General features: G+C 53.7%; 2 protein-coding genes across 3 annotated transcripts in view; one reads left to right on the plus strand and one right to left on the minus strand.

Annotated features, from left to right (window-relative positions):
- KLHDC9 (kelch domain containing 9) overlaps positions 1–5131 on the minus strand; it is a 32774-nt gene extending 27643 nt beyond the window's left edge. The window contains exon 1 of the mRNA XM_075906994.1: positions 5005–5131. The gene's annotated coding sequence lies outside the window, so the exon portion shown is untranslated. The remainder of the gene's footprint in view (positions 1–5004) is intronic.
- LOC102446730 (butyrophilin subfamily 1 member A1-like) lies at positions 4055–20089 on the plus strand. 2 transcript variants are annotated; one of them, XM_006113917.4, is made up of 5 exons: positions 4057–4214; positions 5602–5803; positions 8767–8858; positions 16906–17274; positions 17780–20089. In XM_006113917.4, the coding sequence occupies exons 3-5, from the start codon at positions 8804–8806 to the stop codon at positions 17875–17877; spliced, it is 522 nt and encodes a 173-aa protein (XP_006113979.1). In that variant the 5' UTR covers positions 4057–4214; positions 5602–5803; positions 8767–8803; the 3' UTR covers positions 17878–20089. The 2 variants fall into 2 exon arrangements, with proteins under 2 accessions (XP_006113980.1, XP_006113979.1); XM_006113918.4 differs by lacking the exon at positions 5602–5803 and having other exon boundaries at positions 4055–4214.
- Positions 20090–20914: the final 825 nt, after the last annotated feature.

Below are 20914 nucleotides of genomic sequence, written 5' to 3' on the forward strand. Positions count from 1 at the left end.
ACGTTGCACTGCAGTCTGTAACTCGCTGCATCTCGCCGTGGGGCAGCAGCAGGGGGCGTGTGAGCAGCCCGGCCACCCCAGACAGGAGGCAGTGTCATGGGGTCACCTGGAATTGGTTCAGCCGAAGTAGGGCTCTGGGGCAGACGCACCCCTACTGATTAGCACAGGGGGCTGGGAGCCAGGACTCCTGGGTTCTGTGCTGTTTCTGCCACTGTGCGACTGTGAGCAGGTCCCCGCCCGGTTCCGTGCCTCAGTTTCTCCACCTGGAAAAGGGAGCATCTGGTCCTGGCCCAAGCTCTCTGAAAGAGGAGGATGCTGGGAGAAAAGCAGACCGATCGTGGCCCTAGAATCTCTGCTCGTTAGCCATGCGGGCAGGCCCCTGGCATGGTCAGAAATTGTGAGTCAGCCCCAAACCCCATGAGCTCGGTCCCAAGCCAAGAGACATTGGCTTTAAAAATGGACAGGCCTGTGCCCGAGCTTTGACTGGCTCCCCCTGCCCGATAAGTGACAGGTCATTGCGCCGGCTTCCCCCCCATGCACCAAGTGGAGCATTCTGACCCTGATGGCACCGAGCACCTCAATGGTCTGACTGATTCCCTCAGCGCTCCCCACCTTCCCCTCCCCCCTCCTCTACCCCTGCTCTTCCACCAGACACTGTGGGGCAGGGATGAGGAGTGACTCATTGCTCATGGGAGGGGTGGGGGAGCAGAGCTGCGCTGAACTGCTGGGCTCTTTCTGCTCCCACTTCCCCCCCCCCCAGATTCCTCTGGATCCTGGGTGCAGGAGCAGTGTGGGAGGGGGCCGATGGCTCTTTTGTCACAGAAAACGGGCTGTCGTGGGAGGAGCCGGCAGTTTTGTGTCTGAGCTTCTTGTGCAGGCCCTGCAGAAGGTGTGTGGCCTGAGAAACACGCATGCACGTGCGCACTCACACACACACGGGCATGCACGCCAACCGGCACACACGTGAACGCAGGCGCACACCCAACAAATATACCTGCCCGCGGTGTGGCGGAGTCACCTTGCTGCTGCTCTGGAACTGCTCAGAATGGTGCCAGGCAGGACTGTGGGGTCACAGGCTGTCTCTCTCTGAGCAAACACTGTCACTCTGGCCTCTCTGGGTCTGAGCTTGGAGCATTCAACCTCCTCTTCCACACCGTGGGCTGCCCACGGAGAGTCCACTCAGGCAGGGCCCCTGCACTCCAACTCCATAGCTGGCTGTTACTCTCAGCCAGTGAGTAAACCAGAAGGCTAATTAGTCAACAAGTACATAGCATAGATAGGGCCTGACTAAGGTTATGAGGGGCCTAAGGTGAAGTAAAATGTAAAACGTCACCTCCCATCCCTGCTGGCCGCTTGTTGTGTCCCCACTGCTCTACCGGTTTCTCATTGCGTCTCTCCAATGCCACCCTTCTGGCTGCTCATCACAGCTGTCAGTCACCAGCCGCTGACAACCACGTCTTGGCTATGACTTCTGCCCATCAGGCTCAAACGATTTCAGCCCCCAGCAAACAGGGTAGAAGAAACACAACTCCAACATTGTTAACATAAGAAAGAGGCTCCTGCTGATGCCTACCCAGCTCTGTTCTTCGAAGGAGGAAGAGAGATCAAACCAATCCAGGAGGAGGAGCCAAAATCATCTCCTAAACCAGAGGTTAACAATAAAATGGTGGCAGTTCACCATCCAGCTCCCGTTGAAGGGGAACAGTGATCCAAGGCCGGACCTGCAGAGGCACTGCAGGTAAATAAAACAGTGTGGGGGCCTGTCAGGAGCTAACCCTAGTGGACCAAATCTAGCCTGCGGACTGATATATATTCCCGTGCCCTGATCTAAGGCTGTGTCTAGACTGGCATGATTTTGTAGAAATACTTGTAACGGAAAAGTTTTTCCGTTAAAAGTATTTCCTCAAAAGCGCGTCTAGATTGGCATGGATGCTTTTGCGCAAAAGCATCCGTGGCCAGTCTAGACACGGTTTTGCGCAAGAAAGCCCCGATCGCCATTTTAGCCATCGGGGCTTTTTTGCACAAAACAGTTCTTCTCTGTCTACACTGGCAAGTATTCTTGCGCAAGAGGGCTTTTTCCCGAGCGGGAGCGTGAAAGTATTTGCGCAAGAAGCACTGATTTTGTGCATTACAAAGTCAGTGCTCTTGTGCAAATTCAAGCAGCCAGTCTAGATGCACCCTAACTGTGTTGGGCCAACGTGACGTCTGCTCGCAGTCTGACTTTTGCTCACTTTATTTTATGTCGGGAAGGCTTGACCCAGGGTTGCCAACTTTCTAATCCCACGAAACCAAACACTCCTGCCCTGCCCCTTCCCTGAAGCCACACCCATGCCCCGCCCCTTCTCTGAGGCTCCACCCCTTCCTCTATCCCTCCCTTACTCTTCCCCACCCTCACTCACTTTTACCAGATTGGGGCAGGCGGTTGGGGTGCAGGACCAGCCTCCCATACAAGCCTCATGTCTCGGCTCTTTCTACTACAGCCTTCCTGCTGGCAGGCTGGCTGTGAGCACCCCAGAGCTGCTACCGCAGCACAGCTTTATGGGGCACCCCAAGATGCAGGACTGGGGTGATACAGCTGCCTGCTGATCTAGACTCTACCCCAGAATGCCCTTGCGCTGCTATTAATGTCACACCCCCTAGGATAGGAATTCCCTCCCAACCCCACTTGCTCCGGCCCAGGCCCGCCAGAGAGGCATGGCTCCCCCTCAGCCTGCTCTAGCTCAGCCCCCCACAACAGGTATTGCCCCCCCAGTTTTCTCCAGCCCCCTACACCTGAGACTACTAGCCCAGCCCCTCTCCCTCCCCCCAAGACAGGCACAGCTCCTTCCCAGCCTGCTCCGGACCAGGCCCCCCAGGACAGGCACTGCCCCCCAGCCTGCTCTGGCCCAGCTCCCCACAACAGGCATTGTTCCCCCAGCCTTCTCCAGCCCAACCCCCCATGCCAGGCACTACCCCCCACCCCACTCTAACCCAGCCCCCTCCCCAAAACAGGCACAGCTCCCCAGCCTGCTTCAGCCCAGCCCTCCCAGGACAGGTGCTGCCCCTCACAGCCTGCTTCAGCCTAGCCCCTTCCCCACCCCAAGGCAGGTGCTGCCTCGCCCAGCCCCTCAAGCCAGGCACTACTCCCACAGCCTGCTCCGGCCCAGCCTCTCAAGCCAGGCACTACCCCCACAGCCTGCTCCGGCCCAGCCCCTCAAGCCAGGCACTACCCCCACAGCCTGCTCCGGCTCAGCCCCTACCCCTGGACAGGCACTGGCCCCCAAGCCTGCTCTGGCCCACCCTCCCCCAGGCAGACCTTATGCAGAGGTGTGGGGAGGGTGGAGTAGCTACCTGTATGGAAAGAGGCCAGGCCAGCCTGGATGTGCCCTGGTGACAGCCTGGCGTCAATCCTGCTCAGGCCTTGGTCTCTCTGCCAGCTAGTGCCCACTGGGGATGGGGCAGGGCGTACTTCTTGTGAGAGAGGCACTTGTCCATTGACTGAGACCCACCAAACTCATCACACTGACAGCTGCCAAGCAGCCCCACGGCACCAGCCTAGGCTGGGCAGCGGGCGCACGGTGCATGCGCGGCCCCGCCCCGGGCACATGGCGCCTGATAGACATGGTAAGGGGCGCCGCGCCCCCGGGTGCGCAGTGCATGTGTGGCCCTGCCCCCGGGCGCCAACCTATGGGGGGTGCCTGATTGAAGGGGTAAGGGGCGCTGTACACCTGGGCATGCGGCGTATGTACGGCCCCGTCCCCGGGCACGCAGCACCCCTTACCTCTTCAATCAGGTGCCCCGGGCAGCTGCCCGGCTAGCCCCCCCCTTAATCCAGCCCTGAGTCTGGGTTTGCCCCAGTGACTGGTCCCCGCAAGAGACATCAGCGTTTGGAGCTGTGGCTGCCCTGCGCCTGTCTCACCCCTGCGCCAGGCAGCGGGCCAGGGCCCTGACGGGGCCGCGCGGTTTGTGCTGCGTCCCTGGAGGTCCCTCTGGGCTGCAGGAGCCCTGGCTGCCTTCGCAGGAGCAGCTTCCTTCCTCCAGAGCGGGGCAGCGAGCCATGGAAACGCCCAGACACAGCTGCGGTTAAGCAATTGCTTTCTCGCCCAAGCCAGAGATTTGCAGAGACACGGGACCCTGCGCGGAGCCGGCGCTCAGAGCCCTCACCTCTGCCTCTGGCCTACGTGCTGGGCCATGCCATGTGCCAGGGGAGCGTTGAGAGACATGCCACATGGCACGTGAGTGTCCGGGGGCAACGCTGCATGGCAGAGAGAATGGGGGAGCGAAAGGGGGCTGTGCCACGCAGGCGGGGGGGAGGGGTCCAGGGAAGAGCCACACGGTGGGGGAAAGGCTGTGCCCGCAGGCACAAGGCTGCCTAGCCATTGGCAGCCTGAAACGGGTCCATCTCATTCAGATACAGCCTTTGTGGCACCTGGAGGGCCAGATGGGAGGGGCCAATCAGAGCTGCTGGGAACCTGGCTGGCTCTTGTGAACAGCACCACATGCTGCATGGTGCCGGGGCGCAGTGGGCATGACACCACACGCCGTAAGGCGGAGACGGCCCTTGCATTGCACTGTACGGTGCAGGGGAGACTTGCACGCACCGGGTTGTGTGTGGGTGCAGGTGGGCACCCACAGCACCGTGTGACTAGCACATGAAGATGGGAGGGGGCAGGGAGACGCAGGCCCCGGGCACCAAGTGGAAAGATGTTTGCACCCACATGCCTCCTTCCTGCCCCTTGACTCCGTCACACCCCTGGGCCCACCGATCCCCAGTGGGGCGGGACCGGCTCTTACCCTGCAGTGCCCCAGTTCTTCAGGCTGGCATTTTCAAGGGGGCCCGAGAATTCCAAGTGCCCGAACGTCCCCCAGCCCCTGGGATTTTACTAAATTCCAGCCCACCCAAGGTGCAGCCCTGGCTAGCACAGCTGCTTTGGTGGGGGCTTCCTGGCATACCGCTAGGGCGCTGGCTGCCCCCGCTGGCAGTCTCATGTGAGTTTCCCCAAAGATGCCTGGAATTGCTCTCACCAGCCCGGTGGTTGTGAACAGTCAATGCCGTGTAGGGAGGCTGCCTTTCAGATCAGAGCTGGACTCGTGTCTCCTCTTTCTCTGGGCCCCTGCAATCAGCTTCACTCTAGCCCCGGTCTCAGCATGCGGCTTGGAGGCGTCTGTTGAGCAGAAGACGCTCTTCCACCGGCTGACACCCACGCCTGCTCAGGGTTACTAGCAAACTCCAGCTGCTCCGTGGGAGAGCAAATCCAGAGCATTCTGCCCCGAGGCCGGCTGCGAGGCGACCCGAGCCAGCGGACCATGAAACTGACTAATTGGTTATAGCCTTGCTGCAGACCCAGATGAAAGCAAAGCAGATTCCGCTCGGATTCCTTCTTCCGGCGCGCCGAACTTCGCACCAAGGTGACACGAGGCCGGCGGGCAGGGAGCCTTGAGCTCTGCTTGATCCGTCAGCCATGGAATTATTCTTGGGTGCCGAACACGTGGGAGTCACATGCTCGGGGGCTGCCCTCCCAGCCGCTTCAGGCTCCCTGCGTCATTGTGCTGGATGCAGGAATGTGGGTCTCCGAGCTTCCTCCCCTCAACAATCCCCACTCGCTCTCCTGACTCCCTTAGGTCTGGTCCTACATTGGGTAAAGTCCATCCACATTCTCCCGTGGCTCCACGTACCCTGCCCCAGCTATCGCCTCTCCTAGACTTGCACACCAGGAGAGGCAGGGAGGTAAGTGGGCCATGTGAGCTGGAGTGAAAGGAAAGAAACTTACATTGCTCAGTGGAGATCACTCATCGGTGAGAGACAGAGGACAAAATCCTGCAGGTGAGATCAGTCTGTACATGTATGTATGTATCTGTCTGTCTGTCTATCTATGGGTGTGTCTAGACTACAGGGGGTTTTCGAAAAAAAGGAACCTTTTTTCAAAAAAACTTCACCAGCGTCTAGACTGCTGCTGCGTTCTTTCGAAATTTAGTCGAAAGAATGCGGCAGTTTTCTCGACCGCGGTAAACCTCATTTTACGAGGAAGAATGCCTTTTTTCTAAAGTGCTCTTTCGAAAAAAGGCGTTCTTGAATGCAAACAGGGCTTTTTTGAAAGCATCCAGATTGTCTGGGTGCTCTCTTTCGAAAAAGCGGCTCACTTTTTCGAAAGAAGTGGTTGCAGTCTAGATGCTCTCTTTCAAAAGAGGTTTGTAGCCTATCTATTTAACCCAATTCTATCTATCTATCTACCCATCCATATTCTATCTATCTATCTATCTATCTATCTATCTATCTATCTATCTATCTATCTATCTATCTATCTATCTATCTATCTATCTATCTATCTATCTATCCCTATACACTCTAGCTAGCTAGCCCAATTCTTTCTTTCTTTCTTTCTTTCTTTCTTTCTTTCTTTCTTTCTTTCTTTCTTTCTTTCTTTCTTTCTTTCTTTCTTTCTTTCTTTCTATCTATCTATCTATCTATCTATCTCTGCAATATCTCAGTGTGTCCCCACCAGGAGCAGCAATTCCATTTCTCAATGCATTTCCTGTGACACATCCTTTAGTCTGGCATAATTTTCATTTTAAAAATACAAAGCCTTTCTTCACTAATTTTTCAAGCCCCCCACCCCACAGTGATCCCTGGGAACACATTCAGTGCAGTTGTAGTCATATGGGTTCCCAGAAAACTCCAAACAAATAAGCCTGTGGTTTCGTGCTATCAGTTTTGCGTTCTTAAAATGTTGACCCAGATTGAAGCACAGGGGCAGCTCCAAGCAGGTAGCTGCCTTTTAATGGAGGGGGTAACTTTCTTTAGATCGTCTCCCTGTGACTGGATTTGAACCAGGTGCTTTGTAGTCACCCTTGAGGATAACTCATGTCCTGGATTAGAGAGATTGCGATAGGGGCTTGGCAGAATTCGATTTTTGTTCTTTGATCATTTTGATGGAGAACCTTGATGGTTATTTGTAAGCATTTTTAGAGGCTTATCGATGTAGACGGTCACAGTTGTAGGAAACTGCAGCGATTTGAAATCTTAGGGTACGTCTAGACTACAGGCTTTTGTCTGTACAGATACTGACAAAGCTTCTGTCGACAAAGAGCATCTAGACTACATCCAGTTCTGTTGACCAAGCAAGCCGCTTTGTCGACATGAGAGCGTAGACACAAAGGACAGTGTAGATGCAATAACGCCTTCTGTCGACAGAACTCTGTCAACAAAAGGCGTTATTCCTCGTAGAATGAGGTGTACCGCCGTCGACAAAACTGCCACGTTCTGTCGAAGTCATGTCGACAGAACTCGGCAGTAGTGTAGACGCAGGTATAGTTTTGTTGACAAAAGGCCACTTTTGTCAACAAAACCCTGTAGTCTAGACACACCCTTAGGGTACGTCTAAACTACATGCCTCCGTCAATGGAGGCATGTAGATTAGCCAGATCGGCAGAGGGAAATGAAGCCGCAATTAAAATAATCGCGGCTTCATTTAAATTTAAATGGCTGCCCCGCTCTGCCGATCAGCTGTTTGTCGGCAGATCGGGGCAGTCTGGACGCGACGCGCCGACAAAGAAGCCTTTCTTGATCGGCACAGGTAAACCTGGTTTCACGAGGCATACCTGTGCCGATCAAGAAAGGCTTCTTTGTCGGCGCGTCGCGTCCAGACTGCCCCGATCTGCCGACAAACAGCTGATCAGCAGAGCGGGGCAGCCATTCAAATTTAAATGAAGCCGCGATTATTTTAATCGCGGCTTCATTTCCCTCTGCCGATCTGGCTAATCTACATGCCTCCGTCGACGAAGGCATGTAGTCTAGATACACCCCTAGTGTCCACACCTCAGCATTTCCCTATTCCTAAAATTACCATGTTATATGGACCACGGCCTGGGGGCCAACTCCAGTAGTGCCAGCAAACGTCACGATTTATCCTAACTATCCACTACGGTCTCAAGTACCCTTCTTACTTTGCTTCTCTGCCAATGTCAGTGACTGTTGCTGGGAATAGTTTTACATTGGTTTGTGGATGAAATCAGCCTTTTTACCAACATTTCCTGATACCAAGAATAACTTTTCAAGCGTCCACAAATGCTATGCAGCCTGTTCTGGGAGGATAAAGACGCTGATAAATTATCAAGACAGACGCAGCTGGATGTAGTTTCTCTGGACAGCCACACTGGGACCACAGTAACCAGAATAAACCATCTTGTTTTATTAGTTAGGAAAGAAGCAAGGAGAATTTGCACCAGTCGGCCTCTGCTGGGTTGAGAGGGGAGGGAATGTGGGGCTGGAGAGGACTAATGATTGCCCTATAAGAGAGTGCCTGGGGGTGGGATGGGGCACCAAGGGGCTGATGATGGGCTGCATGGGGAAAACTCACATTGCTATTTCCAGGTTCTCCAAAGGATCCAGATATGTTTGAACCAGTGCTCCCTGTAAACTGAGCGCTTGAGCAGGCACCCAGGAGAGATTCAAGTGATTAGCAGAGTGCCCACAACCTCCCACAGCCGGCCGCATGTGTTTCTATTGATGGTGCACATCTGCACATACTTTGGTGCACATAACAAAATTGATTCCACACAGGAATGGACAAAATTAAAGGGAACATTGGTCAGAACATTGGGGGAATTTCCCTCACTGGGCAGGGTCTGAGCTTTGACCAGTCCCTAGAACTAAAGTTTGATGTTGGAGAAAGGTGCTCACCGCTCCAGAACAGGACTACTCCCAGGTGCTGTTTGCTCGGGGTTTTGCTGGGTTTCCCTCCTGTTTGCGCGTGGTGACCCCCTCTGCCTTTCTTCTCCCTCTCTCAGGTCAGGGGCAGCCTGGCTACTATAAGAGCTGGTGGAGATGGGGCGTGTTCTGCTGCACCTGGGATTCCTCATCACAGTTCTCCAGCAGCTAGGTAAATACTGGGGGTGTCACCACATGGCTGCTCTGTCCGGGTTGGGTTGGGATGGGGTTCCATATAAGTCCGGTTCCCCAGCACCCAAGGATCTCAGAGCACGCTGCAGGCAGTCAATAATCAAGCCTTGATATTCTATTCTGTGAGCTGTCCCCATCATTGTGGTACCTGATCAACTTGCAACCTCCCTGGGAGGCAGCTTAATATTAGAGTTGGTTACATTTTTAAACACAACATTTTTTTTTGCTGTTGTCCCAAACCAGCCCTGGCCCGTTTTTCAATATCACATCTGGGCTGGTCAGAGTGCTCCCTTATTCACGCTGCTTGGGCTCAGCATAAGATCTTCTAATGCTCTGCCACCAGGGCTGGCTCGAGCCATTCCTGCACCCCGGGCAACAGGCGCGTTTCGCTCCACCCCCAGGCGCACGGCGCATGCGTGTCCCCGGCACACAGTGCCCCTCATCAGGCACCCCCCATAGGTTGGCACCCCGGGCAGCTGCCCGGCTAGCCCACCCCTCTTAATCCGGCCCTGTCTGCCACGTATAGCTGAGACTAGTTTAAATGAAGTGTTTTACACACAGCCCCACGTAATGGCTGAACAATACAGTTTAATTTTTTTGCTCCGCCTTTAAATTCTACACCACGCAGTCTCTGAAGGTCAATCAGGCTGCTGAGTGTTTCCGAATGGCACCGGGTTTCCTAATTACGCGACGTGAATGTGTAACAGCATGGTTGTCCAGCTGTCTGCTCGTTACGCCTGACTGTGCTTGGTTTGTAATCCTTGGGTCATCTTCTTGCTCTGTATCTCCTCTCTGCAGAGGCTGCTCTTTTGATTGTTTCTCCGGATTAGTGGTTTTTTCAAGATGTTTTTCTCATGACTCAGTTGAAGAAAATCATTGGTGCCGCGACCAAGCATAATTTGTGATTAGGGTGCTGGCTCCAGGTGGGGCTGAGGAGAAGTTTTGGGGCATAGAAGGGGGCTCCAGCTTTGGGGGGAGTCAAGCCGGGGCAGGAGGGGCTTACCTTGAGCAGCTCCTGGTCAGTGGCTAGTGGGGGTGCTAAGGCAGCTTTCTGCCTCTCCTGGTACCACAGACCCCCAGAAGCAGCCAGCGGCAGGTTCCCAGCCAATGGGAGTGCGCAGCTAGTGCTCAGGGCAGGGGCAGTGCATGGAGCCCTGTGCGCTCTTCCCCCACCCCACCTAGGAGCCGGGCCTGCTCTTGGCTGCTTCCAATGCCAGGACAGGCAGGGAGCTGCCTTAGCTCCCCCACTGATCACCTGACACCCCCCCCCCCCCCCGCAGCAACCAGACCTAAAATGAAAACCACTGCCCCAGAGGAACAAAGTGTAGGTGTCGATGGTTTCCATTGAACCCTTCACCATCCTCTCAGCCACAGATGATCTGGGTGCTGAATTCTTTTTCTTGATAGCAGCTGGAGTCGTCCATTTTTTTTCTCCATCCAATTTGACCTGAGTGCTGTCACCATGTCTGAGGCCTGGCTGTTCTCTGAGTGACATCTGCAATATAAGGGTTCATCAGCTCTTTTAGCCTTGTTATCTGATACAGCTCTTCCTTTCATGTCTGGCCACTTGCTTTTTTTTCTAAAGTTGGGGCAGTAGTTTTGAATTGTTTTCCCATAAGGAGTGGTGCTGGATTATAACCAGTAGATGCTATTGGTGCTGATCATTCCAAAAAGCAAGGACTGGGTCTTCCTGCTGTGGGTGTTTCTTGGCCGTCTGTCCAGCTCTCTCAGCCATTCCAGTCGTTTATGGGTAATGTGTAGTAATAGGATCAAAAGTATGTTTTGTTCGGAAAAACGACAATTCTGCTGCAGTGAATTGTGGTCTGTTTGTCTGTTGCTAGGTGCTCTGGAATACCAGCGTGAGCAAAAGTGTACCACCGTTTGTCAATAACACTGCAATATGTTCTGTCTGTCAAGCACCTTATTTCTGTATGCCTGGAAAAATAGTCCACCATTATCAGGTAATAGGGTTGCCAGGTGTCCGGTATTCACCCGGACAGTCTGGTATTTTTGCCTCATGTCCAGTAAAATAAATCAGAAAATACTGGACACCTAAAATGTTAGGGCCAAAAAGCCTCAAAAGCATTTCTTAAAGGGGCCATGTGGGTTTTTTTTGCTTAATAACTCTTGGGGTCCTTTTTTTTTTCCTCAACAACTTTGGTCTTCCTCTTTTTTTTTTCTCAACAGAATTTATTCCCCGCTGGGGTTTTTTTTTTTGGGGGGGGGGGGGCGGCGGAGTGTTTAGTATTTTTGGTTAAACCATCTGTCGACCCTACCAAGTAATGTCCCCTGAACTAGCATAAATCAGGCAGGGATGCTTGTACACTCTGTGGGTCAGCATTGTCTCTGGATTGGTGCTGGATCTTTTTTCAAAAGTCTAATATCATCCAGTCCTCCATCAAGTTCTAGCTTTCTCACTGGGCCCATCATGACTGCCAAGCAGCAGCTGAGAAGGCTGTAGGTCTGTGGTCCTTTGATCACATTCACTCTGAGCGAGCAGCTGTTTTCTTCATAGATGGTTTTCACAATGAACTGGCCCTTGCACCTTAGAAGGGCTAGTCAGAGCTGTGTCAGGTGCTGGGTTGAAGGTGGCTGTAGGATCCTTCTGAGATAATTGTGAAGTCAGCTCCTGCATCAATTTTACAGACAATAGTCTTTCCAGGAATATTGAGTTTCACTCTCCAGGCAGGTTCTAATCACAAGTTATTGATCCTCAAAACACTGGCTCTCCATGGTCTGTAATATGAGTTAACTCCCTGACTGCTTTGGGGAGGCAAACAGTTGTACAATGTGCATATTTCATGCATTTACGACACCACATGCCTCTGGCTCGATGTGTATCTCTGGAGCTCTGACTTTTTCCTCATCTTGTGCATTTAGGCTGGAATTTGTCCTTCTTTGCATCTTTCTTCAGATGCTGTTTGAAGTGGGTGGTGACCATGAAAGCTCATGATACTATTTATATATTTTTGTTAGTCTCTAAGGGCACATCTACATGGCAGGGCAAAAGTTGAATTAAGCTACGCAGCTTCAGCTACGGCAATTGTGTAGCTGAAGTCGAAGTAGCTTCATTTGGCTTTTGGTGCTGTCTACACAGCAGGAAGTTGAAAGACGAACACTCTTCCTTCAACTTCCCTTACTCCTCAGACTTTTCTCAAGTACCCCTAAGGGTTCTTATACCTCTGGTTGAGAAACACTGCATTATAATACAATTTAAAAGTGTGGGGGAAAGGGATCAGGATAGGGTGCATGGCAGTGGTGACGCCGCCAGGACAGGCACTGCCCCCCACAGCCTGCTCTGGTCCAGCCCCCACAAACAAGCAAAGCCCCCCCAGCCTGCTCTGGTCCAGCCCCCACAAACAGGCAAAGCCCCCCCAGCCTGCTCTGGTCCAGCCCCCCCAGACAGGCACTACACCCTCAGTCTGTTGTGGTCCAGCCCCCCAGACTGGCAGTGCCCTCTCAACCTACTCTGGCACAGCCCCTCCCCCCCACTGCAGGCCACCCCACAGCTGCTCTGGCACAGCCCCACCCCAGCACAAGCACTGCCCCCCAACCCCATCCCCTGTGGATGCAGCCAGGGCTTAGGAGAGCTGTGGAGCAGTGGCTCTGAAACAATTTTTGCCGCCTCCCCTTAGCCCTCTCAGTGCCCCGCACTGTTCCCTAGAGCTGGGACCGGCAGCAGGGACCCTGTGTGCAGAGTTGGCGGCTGGGACTATGGGTCCAGCAGTGGAGCCCCTGGGGCTAGTGGCCAAGTGGAACCCAAGGCTGCCAGCACAGCCTTCAGATGGCAGTGGGCCTAGTGGCCAGGACACAAAACCTGGAGGTGCTGCAGCACCACCCACACCTCTACTTCCTGCACCCATGCTGGGGGTGGGGGATGGGATTGGGACAAGGTGTCTCCAGGGGCTGCTACTGGGAAGAGGGAGAAGTTAGGAGGGGAGAGGTGAAGGCAGCTGTGGGGTGGGGAGGCTGTGCAGGGCAAGCCCTTTCTCTGCTGCTCCAGCTGCAGGACAGAGCTATGGGATCCAGGCCCAGCCAGCTCCCCAGGGACCAGAAGTCGCTTCCCCGTGGTGTCCTGGGGGCAAGCAGCTGCGGGATTCTTAGATCATTGTCCCTCCTCTCCCCCGTGTTTGGCCTAAGCCACAGCTTCCCAATTCCTTGCTCCAGCTGCTTCTGCCCCACCACTGACCCTAAGTGTATACCCCAAAGCCAGGGAGAGAAGGCACTTGGAGTTTACAAACACTCTGTCCTGTCCCGAGACTCCGTCCCCAGATTCGAGCTGCGGCCGTGTTTGTCAGTGGTTTCCTGTAGCAGCTGTTTTCCATATGTTCGTTTTCCAAGGAAGAGACAAGGAACGTGGGCCCTGGCCAGGATCCTCTCACACAGGGCGGGTTTTGAAAGGGGCTTTAGGGGCTGCAGGCCAGGGTCCTGGGGCTAAGAACTGTGGCCACTCCCAGCCTGCTGCCTACCTCCCATCCAGACCCTAAACCCTCACCCTGCTCCTGCATCCTACCTCCTACCCAAACCCTGCACCCCCACCCCCACCCCAACCCAACCCACTCCTGTACCCTACTTCCTGCCTAGACCCCCCACCTCCATCCCCAGTCCACTTCCACACTCCATTTTCTGCCTACAGCCTACACCCCTACCCCCAGCCGGCTCCTACACTGCACGTCCTGCCTAGACCCCGCTGCGGGGGTCCCCACATTCCCACCCTGCTCCCAGGTAGCCCCTTTCTGGACACTGAACCCCTTATTTCTGGCCCCACCCAAAGCCTCGGGGGCCCCACAAAATCTAAGAAACCTACTAGCCTCGGGCCCCCAGAACAGTTAATCGGGCCCTGCCCTCACACCTTTCTGACAGGCTGAGCTCTTCACGCCAGCGCCCTGACTGATTCCCAGCTCCGCCTCCCCCTGTCCATTTGGACCCGGGTCTCTCCGCTTCATTGTGCTCGCTGTCGCTGTGCACTGATGAGCAGCTGCCGCATCCCACCTGGGCGGGAGGAGGGGGCGAGGAGGCTGCCTGTCTGTGGTGGTTGGAGAGACTCTTCAGCTGCATGTGTGATTGATAAAACATGGAGGGCTCCTTTGGGCGACACGGGTGTGCTTCCCTAGGCTCTGTGCTGCTGGCATCATTGCTGGTCCCGCGGTCCCTTCATCTGTGTCTTCTTCATGGGTTCTTCTGGTGCAGGGCAGGGGAGATGCCCCAGGCTGGCTGGCTCGCGGTGGTGGCACAGGCCCGTACACAGGAATTTCTGTGTGTGTGTGGGGGGGTGCTTTTTATGTAAAGGTGGACCCAGGCCTCGCTCCTGAGGTGGGGAGAGGGATGGGGGAGGGAGGCTCAGCCGTGTGTCATTCCTGCCTTCCCTCAGCCAGCCAGAGCATGCTTGGGGGGACTATAGGAGGTTGCATTCCCACCCTTCACACACATATACACCCCGCTGTATACAGGCCCAAAGGGAGTTGCTGGAAGCAAATTCCAGGCTTTTGTGTATGATGGTCCTCATTACAGAGTGTAAGACAGCAACAATGATATACTTTAATAGCTTCTATTTGTACCAAACTTTTCATCCCAAGACAGCTCCGTACACTATACAGAATACAGGCAAAATATTCTGACCTTGTTCGCATCCACGTACATCCCCTTCAAACCAATAAATGGACCGCCTGACGCCAACCATATTTATATATTTACACGCAGTAGGGTCTGTGGAGGGTCATCAGCCCCTGGTGGACTCACATTTTTTGCTCTCCTTCAGCTAAATATCTCAACAGCTGGATTCTTACAAGAACTAAAGAGACCACCCACAGTTTGAGGAACGGCCTCATAAATCTGGGTCTGTTTTGAAACTGGCACATGACCTAGTCAGTGGGCATAAAAGCCTTATAACACAAGAGTAAGCTAGACAACAAATGAAAAAAGGAGAATCAACTGTGTTTCACCGAGAGCATGGCTTTCTACCAGGCGTCCTGATGCACATGCTGCTGCTACTGCAGTTTAGCGCTGGTTAAAGCTGGAAATTAAAACAATACCACCAATAACTTTTACAGCATAGAAAACACGGGTTTGGCTTAGCTATTGAAAAGAATTAAAGTTCTATGGGGGATGGGGAGATGAGTCTACACTGCACCCTTAGCTTGAAAGAAGCTACGCAATTTGAGCTATGCAAATTGTGTAGCTTATTTCGAGTGTATTTTGAAATAGCTTATTTCGTAATTTGGTGCTGTCTGCACAGCGCCAAATTTTGAAATAAACCGCTATCCTGAAATGCCTCTTAATCTTCATTGAACAAGGTTTACAGGGACGTAGGAATAGCATACCTGTTATTTCAAAAGATATTTCGAAATAATGGGTGCACTGTCAAGACACAAAATAGCTATTTTGGGATACCGGAAGTATCCAAAAATAGCGCCGCAGTGTATATATACTCAGAGAGATTATAATGAAATCTCTTCTCTCCTCTCCAGTCTCTAAGGATATGTCTACACAGCAGGGCAAAATTAAGCTACGCAGCTTCACCTTTATGTCATTTCAAACTTCACGTCAATTGTGCAGCTGAAGTCGAAATAGCTTAACTCAGCTTTTGGCGCGGTCTACACAGCAGGAAGTCAAAGGAAAAACACTCTTCCTTCGACTTCCCTTACTTCTAGTACAAAGAGGGTTACAAGAGTTGGAGTAAGAAGTTCTCCAGCTCAACATTATTTCAAATAATGACTTGCGGTGTAAACGTGTCAGTTATTCCAAAATAGTGCTGCTGTGTAGTCGTCCCCTAAGAAATTGGATAAGAAATGGTTTTCCTGGGAAGCCTGTGTTCTTCTAAACAACATAGTTGAGGGTGGAAGCCTTCTTGATAGCACGTGTGGTAGGGCCAGAGAACATTTTTGAAAATAAAACCTTCTGGGCTTGATCCAGCTGACAATATCCACAGCCTACTGGGCCAGGCACATTTCGTACGCTCACAGATGTTGGCTCCTAGCAGGAAACTCGCTCCTGGAGGAGATCAGGGGGAAGGGAGAGATTCAGCTGGCTGGAGCAAGGGGAGAGAGGCTGCGGGAGCGCACCGCTCCTGCCTTCTCCCGGCTGGAATTGACCCCAGGGGGGAACCATGGAGGAGTGCATTCGTACCCTTTGCACCCCTCTGCGCACGGGCCTGGGGTGACAAGGCCATGGGGTTGGCTTGCTGGTAGGATGTAGTTCTGATGTATGGCAGTGGTGAGAAGGCTCTAGGCTTGGTTTGCTGGGACAGTGTAGTTGTGTTTGGGCAATAGGATTGACTTGTAGGCATGGTGTAGTTCTCTGATATGGAGGTAGGGTGGATGATAGGACTGGCTTTCTGGGATGGAGTAGTTCTGGCGGTGTGTGGTGGTGATGGTGACAAGGCCTGGCTCGCTGGGATGGTGTAGTTCTGGTGGTGTGTGGTGGTGATGGTGACAAGGCCTGGCTCGCTGGGATGGTGTAGTTCTGGTGGTGTGTGGTGGTGATGGTGACAAGGCCTGGCTTTCTAGGATGGTGTAGTTCTGGTGGTGTGTGGTGGTGATGGTGACAAGGCCTGGCTCGCTGGGATGGTGTAGTTGTGGTGGTGACAAGGCCATAGGCCTGGCTCAGTTGTAGTCAGAGGCTCCATTCAGGACCAGATTCTGCTGGGTTCTGATAACGTCAGGCCAGACTCCTGCTCCCCAAGGCTGTGACTAAAAGGGTGTCACAAGGAGGAAGGAGAAAATTTGTTCCTCTTGGTTACTGAGGACAGGACAAGGAGTAATGGGCTTAAAGAGCAGCAGGGGAGGTTTAGATTGGACATTAGGAAAAAATTCCTAACTGTCAGGGTGGTCAAATATTGGAATAAATTGCCAAGGGAGGTGGTGGAATCTCCCTCTCTGGAGATATTTAAGAACAGGTTAGATAGACATCTGTCAGGGATGGTGTAGACGGAGCTTGGTCCTGCCTTGAGGGCGGGGGGCTGGACTCGATGACCTCTCGAGGTCCCTTCCAGTCCTATGATTCTATGACTGTGCTTTGCTCTTCCCTAGCCTGCCCGGCTGAGCCGTGTGCGAACACCTCCCACACCCAGCTGCTGGCCCAGGCGGGGGAGAATGTCTCCATGAGCTGCCTCTTCCTAGTCTACGACCCCAGAAAGGCCCCGAAGGTCCAGTGGAACTATAGGGGTGAGACCGAGAGCACGGCTGTCAACCTCTATCAGACCAGAGATGGGGTCGAGCGCTCCTCAAGCTACCAGCCACGCTTCCAGGGCAGGACATGGGTTAACGCCACGGGGCTGGCCCACGGCGACGCCACCCTGCACCTTGCCGGAGTCACAATGTCTGACCAAGGGAACTTCTCGTGCTGGGTGAGCCTTGGCTTTGACTGCGTGTCGGTGGAGGTGCAGCTCTTGGTCAGTGGTAAGTACCAAGGAGGGGCATGTTAGGTGGAGAGGCCTCCGGGCCCTCTGGGTTCTCAGCCTTGGGGGGAAGGGAATCTCAGAGCCTCTCCTCCTCGGTTCCCATGCCTCCCCGTTCCTGCTCGTGGTAGAGCTATGCTATGCTGTGGTACCATGATGCCTGGGTCTTTGGGCTGATGACATGCCAGTAGCGTGCCCTCCCATCAGACCAGTCTCCAGGGGTGGCCAGGCGAAGTGCGATGCCAGCGTAACATGGCACGGCAATGCAGGTAGCGCAGCCCCCCAGAGGCCGCCGCTCTACAGGCACTGACATCTGCACATGCCAGCAGAACCTCTGCCAGGGTCTCTAGCAGGAAAGCCCCAGCGGCTACGAGCAAGGGGGTTGGCATTTGATATCTGCTAAGCAGGGGCTTTGCTTGCTTAGGGCCTGGGTTTGGGGCCTTCCCAGCAGATCAGTTTGGGAAGCCTTGAGTGGCTCACCCCTTTTCCTTCCTTCTTCTTTGCAGAACATAACCAGCAGAGGATCCTGGACTGCGGGCTTGCAGCCACCTGCTACCCCGGCTTGGTGCTTGCCCTTGCCACAGCAGTTACCCTGTGTGTGTGAGCGCAGGGACGGGGGCTAGACCCCGACTGGGAAAGGAAGCCTCCATGTGATCAAAGGGGACAGCCGCCTCCTCGGACATGCCAGCCTCACTCACATCCCAGCCCTGCAGATGGCACGGGGTCCTCCAAGACAGGCTGGCATGTGAAACACAGACATTTGGGACACTGAGAGCTTGTCTACACTCAAACACGGTTCTGGCATGGCTGTGCTTTAGTCTAGACGTAACCTGTGCCAACGGCAGGGCTTTTCCCATCACTGTTGTTAATCTACCTCCCCAAGAGACGGTGGGTAGATCGATGGAAGAAGTTGCCCCTGCGATGTCTGGTCGGGGACTTATATTGGCTCACCCATGTTACTCACATCCCTGGGTGGTGTAATTATTCTGACCTGATTTTCTATTTTAGACCAGGCCTTGGGGTCTTGCATTTCTCCTCGCAAGGCAGCCCGCACATGCTGCTACCGCTGCCTTACCAGCACACAGGGCGTCTGTCCCGGCTTGAAGGGCTTTTCACAAATGACTCCATCTCTCAATGAGTTTACCAGGCAAAACTGGACAAGCAGCATCCGGGGTCACGAAGCACCAAAGGGCTCGGAAAGTGATGTTTCCACTGCAGCTTCTCCTCAAGCCTGAAATGGAGAATGTGTCCCACAAAACTGTTTCTCCCTGGTAAACACGCAGCAAACTCGACTCCTGCAGCCTTCCCACAATCCTTGGCTCCACAGCCAAGCCGTTCAAGGGCCCACCCTGAGATTTACCGACCCCATGCCACTTGCTAATCCTCTTAGGTGCCTTTGTGCAGCTGGCTTTATCAGCTTTGTGCAGCGACCTCTGGGTGGACTGCTTCCAATTCCTTACCCTCAGGGCAGGGAGTTTGGAAGAAAGTGCACCAGGGATGGGGGTTTGTGCCAAGGCAGCGGCTTGTCTGCAGTTTCCTGGCATTGTGATGGGTGAAGGGAAAACCTGGGCCTTTCCTCCTGCTGCCCTCAGAGACATTCTCAGGACCACCAGATGCCACGAGGTGAAGCAGGACAGGTTGTCACTTCGCTGCTTTGGGGGGCTGCTGTCTGTGCCACAGGGCAGCTGAGCTGCACATCCCCCTGAATTGTGCATCTGTAAAGCAGGGGGACCAGGTGCTTCCTCTCTGCTCCGTGCCAGGAGGCGAGACCGATTCCCTAGTTCTCCTCTTTCCCCCATTCTGATCCTAAGGGGGCTGAGTAAACTCACCCTCCCTGCCTTCTGCTCTGTCCCCCGTGGGAGCTAGAGAACCTGCTCACTCCACTGTCAGTCTTCTGAATCCTGGGATCTAAAGGGACCAGCTCAGTCTCTCTGCTTGGTCCCTCCAGAGCAGAGGTGGGGAACCTCTTTCTGACCCACAGAAAATCAGTGGGGGAAACACACACAAGTAAGAAGCAAAAAACAAACAAACTTACCAGATCCCCAAACCCTCACTGACGTGGCTCCCAACTGAGAAGGAGAAAGATGCTCCCCACATTCCCCTCACACACCACAGCCTAGGGGAGCCAGGCTAGTAGATTTTGTGTGCTCCAGCCCCATGGGGGCAATGGGGAGTTGGAGCGCCAGCATGGGCTCCCCAGTGTTGCAGGGGAGCCCCGAGGGCTAGATCCAGGCAAGCGGGGGCTGCATCTAGTCCCTGGGCCTTAGGTTCCCCACTCCTGTTCCAGGGAATGGACAGCAGGGTAGACATGAGTGACTTGGCTCCATAGCCAAGTCACAGTTGGGTTACCAGGTGTCCCGTATTGAACTGGATAGTCCAGTATTTGAGCTTTCTGTTCGGGAAACAAATTAAGAAAATATAAATGAGACAATAGAAAGGTCTGATATTTTCTAAATGAGCTGTAACGTAGATTGTGATGTAATGGCACGTGTGTCCAATATTTTTGTTGAAACCATCTGGCAACCCTGTATCACAGCCAGGGAGTGAGACACACTGGACAAACAAACAGAGTCAGCCAGAGCAGGAAACGAAATGAAAGAACAGCCCAAAGCAAGGATGTGGGTTGGGGCGCCATTTCAGATTGGGGAGGGAGGGTGAACGACCTCTGCATGCCATGATGGGGGCGGAGAGAAGAGAGTGAGAGACTGAGGAGAAAGGTTTCAGCAGTGTTACTGAGCATGCTCAGGACAAGCCAAGCACCAAATGGGGGGGGAGCAACCCGTTCCATCTCCCCCCCCCCCCCCCCGACACACACATCATCTCTCTTCAGGGGCTACTAAAACTGGAAGTTGCTACTTTTTTGGCAGAGCACTTAGCAGGGAGCTGACAGGAGCACTGTATCTGATCTAATATATAAAGGAGAATGTTTGTGCTCGAATAACTTGGACACTATGGGTATGTCTAGACTACATGGCTCCGTCAATGGAGCCATGTAGATTAGGCTACCCGGCATAGGGAAATGAAGCGGCGATTTAAATAATCGCAGCTTCATTTAAATTTAAATGGCTGAGCCGATCAGCTGTTTGTCAGCTCAGTGCACTAGTCTGGACGTTTGGCGGTCAACATCAAAGGCATTTGTCGACCTCCCCGGTAAACCTCATCTCACGAGGCATACCGGGGAGGTCAACAAATGCCTTTGATGTTGACCGCGGAGCGTCCAGACTAGCGTGCTGAGCTGACAAACAGGTGATTGGCTCGGCGCGGCAGCCATTTAAATTTAAATGAAGCGGCGATTATTTAAATCGCCGCTTCATTTCCCTGTGCCCAGTAAACAAATCTACATGGCTCCATCAACAGAGCCATGTGGTCTAGACATACCCCGAAAGACCTACCACAACCAAACTTTCCATGGGATAACCTGTCCTCCAGGAGAAGGTTTTAAGGTACTTTTGGACTCAATCGGGCCCAATTTCAACCTGTAAAATAAAAAAATAACCCGCTGCCCTGCAGGGGCAGCCCCGCCCACCCTAGGTCCAGTGAATGCTGCCTGTCGCCCCCACCACTGTCTGGGACTTGCCCCACCCCCACGCGCACAACGGCTCGGGCACCTGCTCTGTCCCCCACGCTACGGTTACCAGGTA

Source organism: Pelodiscus sinensis, chromosome 24 (assembly GCF_049634645.1).
Source record: "Pelodiscus sinensis isolate JC-2024 chromosome 24, ASM4963464v1, whole genome shotgun sequence".
Classification (NCBI taxonomy): Eukaryota; Metazoa; Chordata; order Testudines; family Trionychidae; genus Pelodiscus; species Pelodiscus sinensis.

Coding starts and splice junctions, on each gene's coding strand:
- LOC102446730 (XM_006113918.4), top strand. CDS start 8,804: ATGGGGCGTGTTCTGCTGCACCTGGGATTCCTCATCACAGTTCTCCAG. Junction 8,859..16,905: donor CACAGTTCTCCAGCAGCTAG/GTAAATACTGGG, acceptor GCTCTTCCCTAG/CCTGCCCGGCTGAGCCGTGT. Junction 17,275..17,779: donor GGTGCAGCTCTTGGTCAGTG/GTAAGTACCAAG, acceptor TCTTCTTTGCAG/AACATAACCAGCAGAGGATC.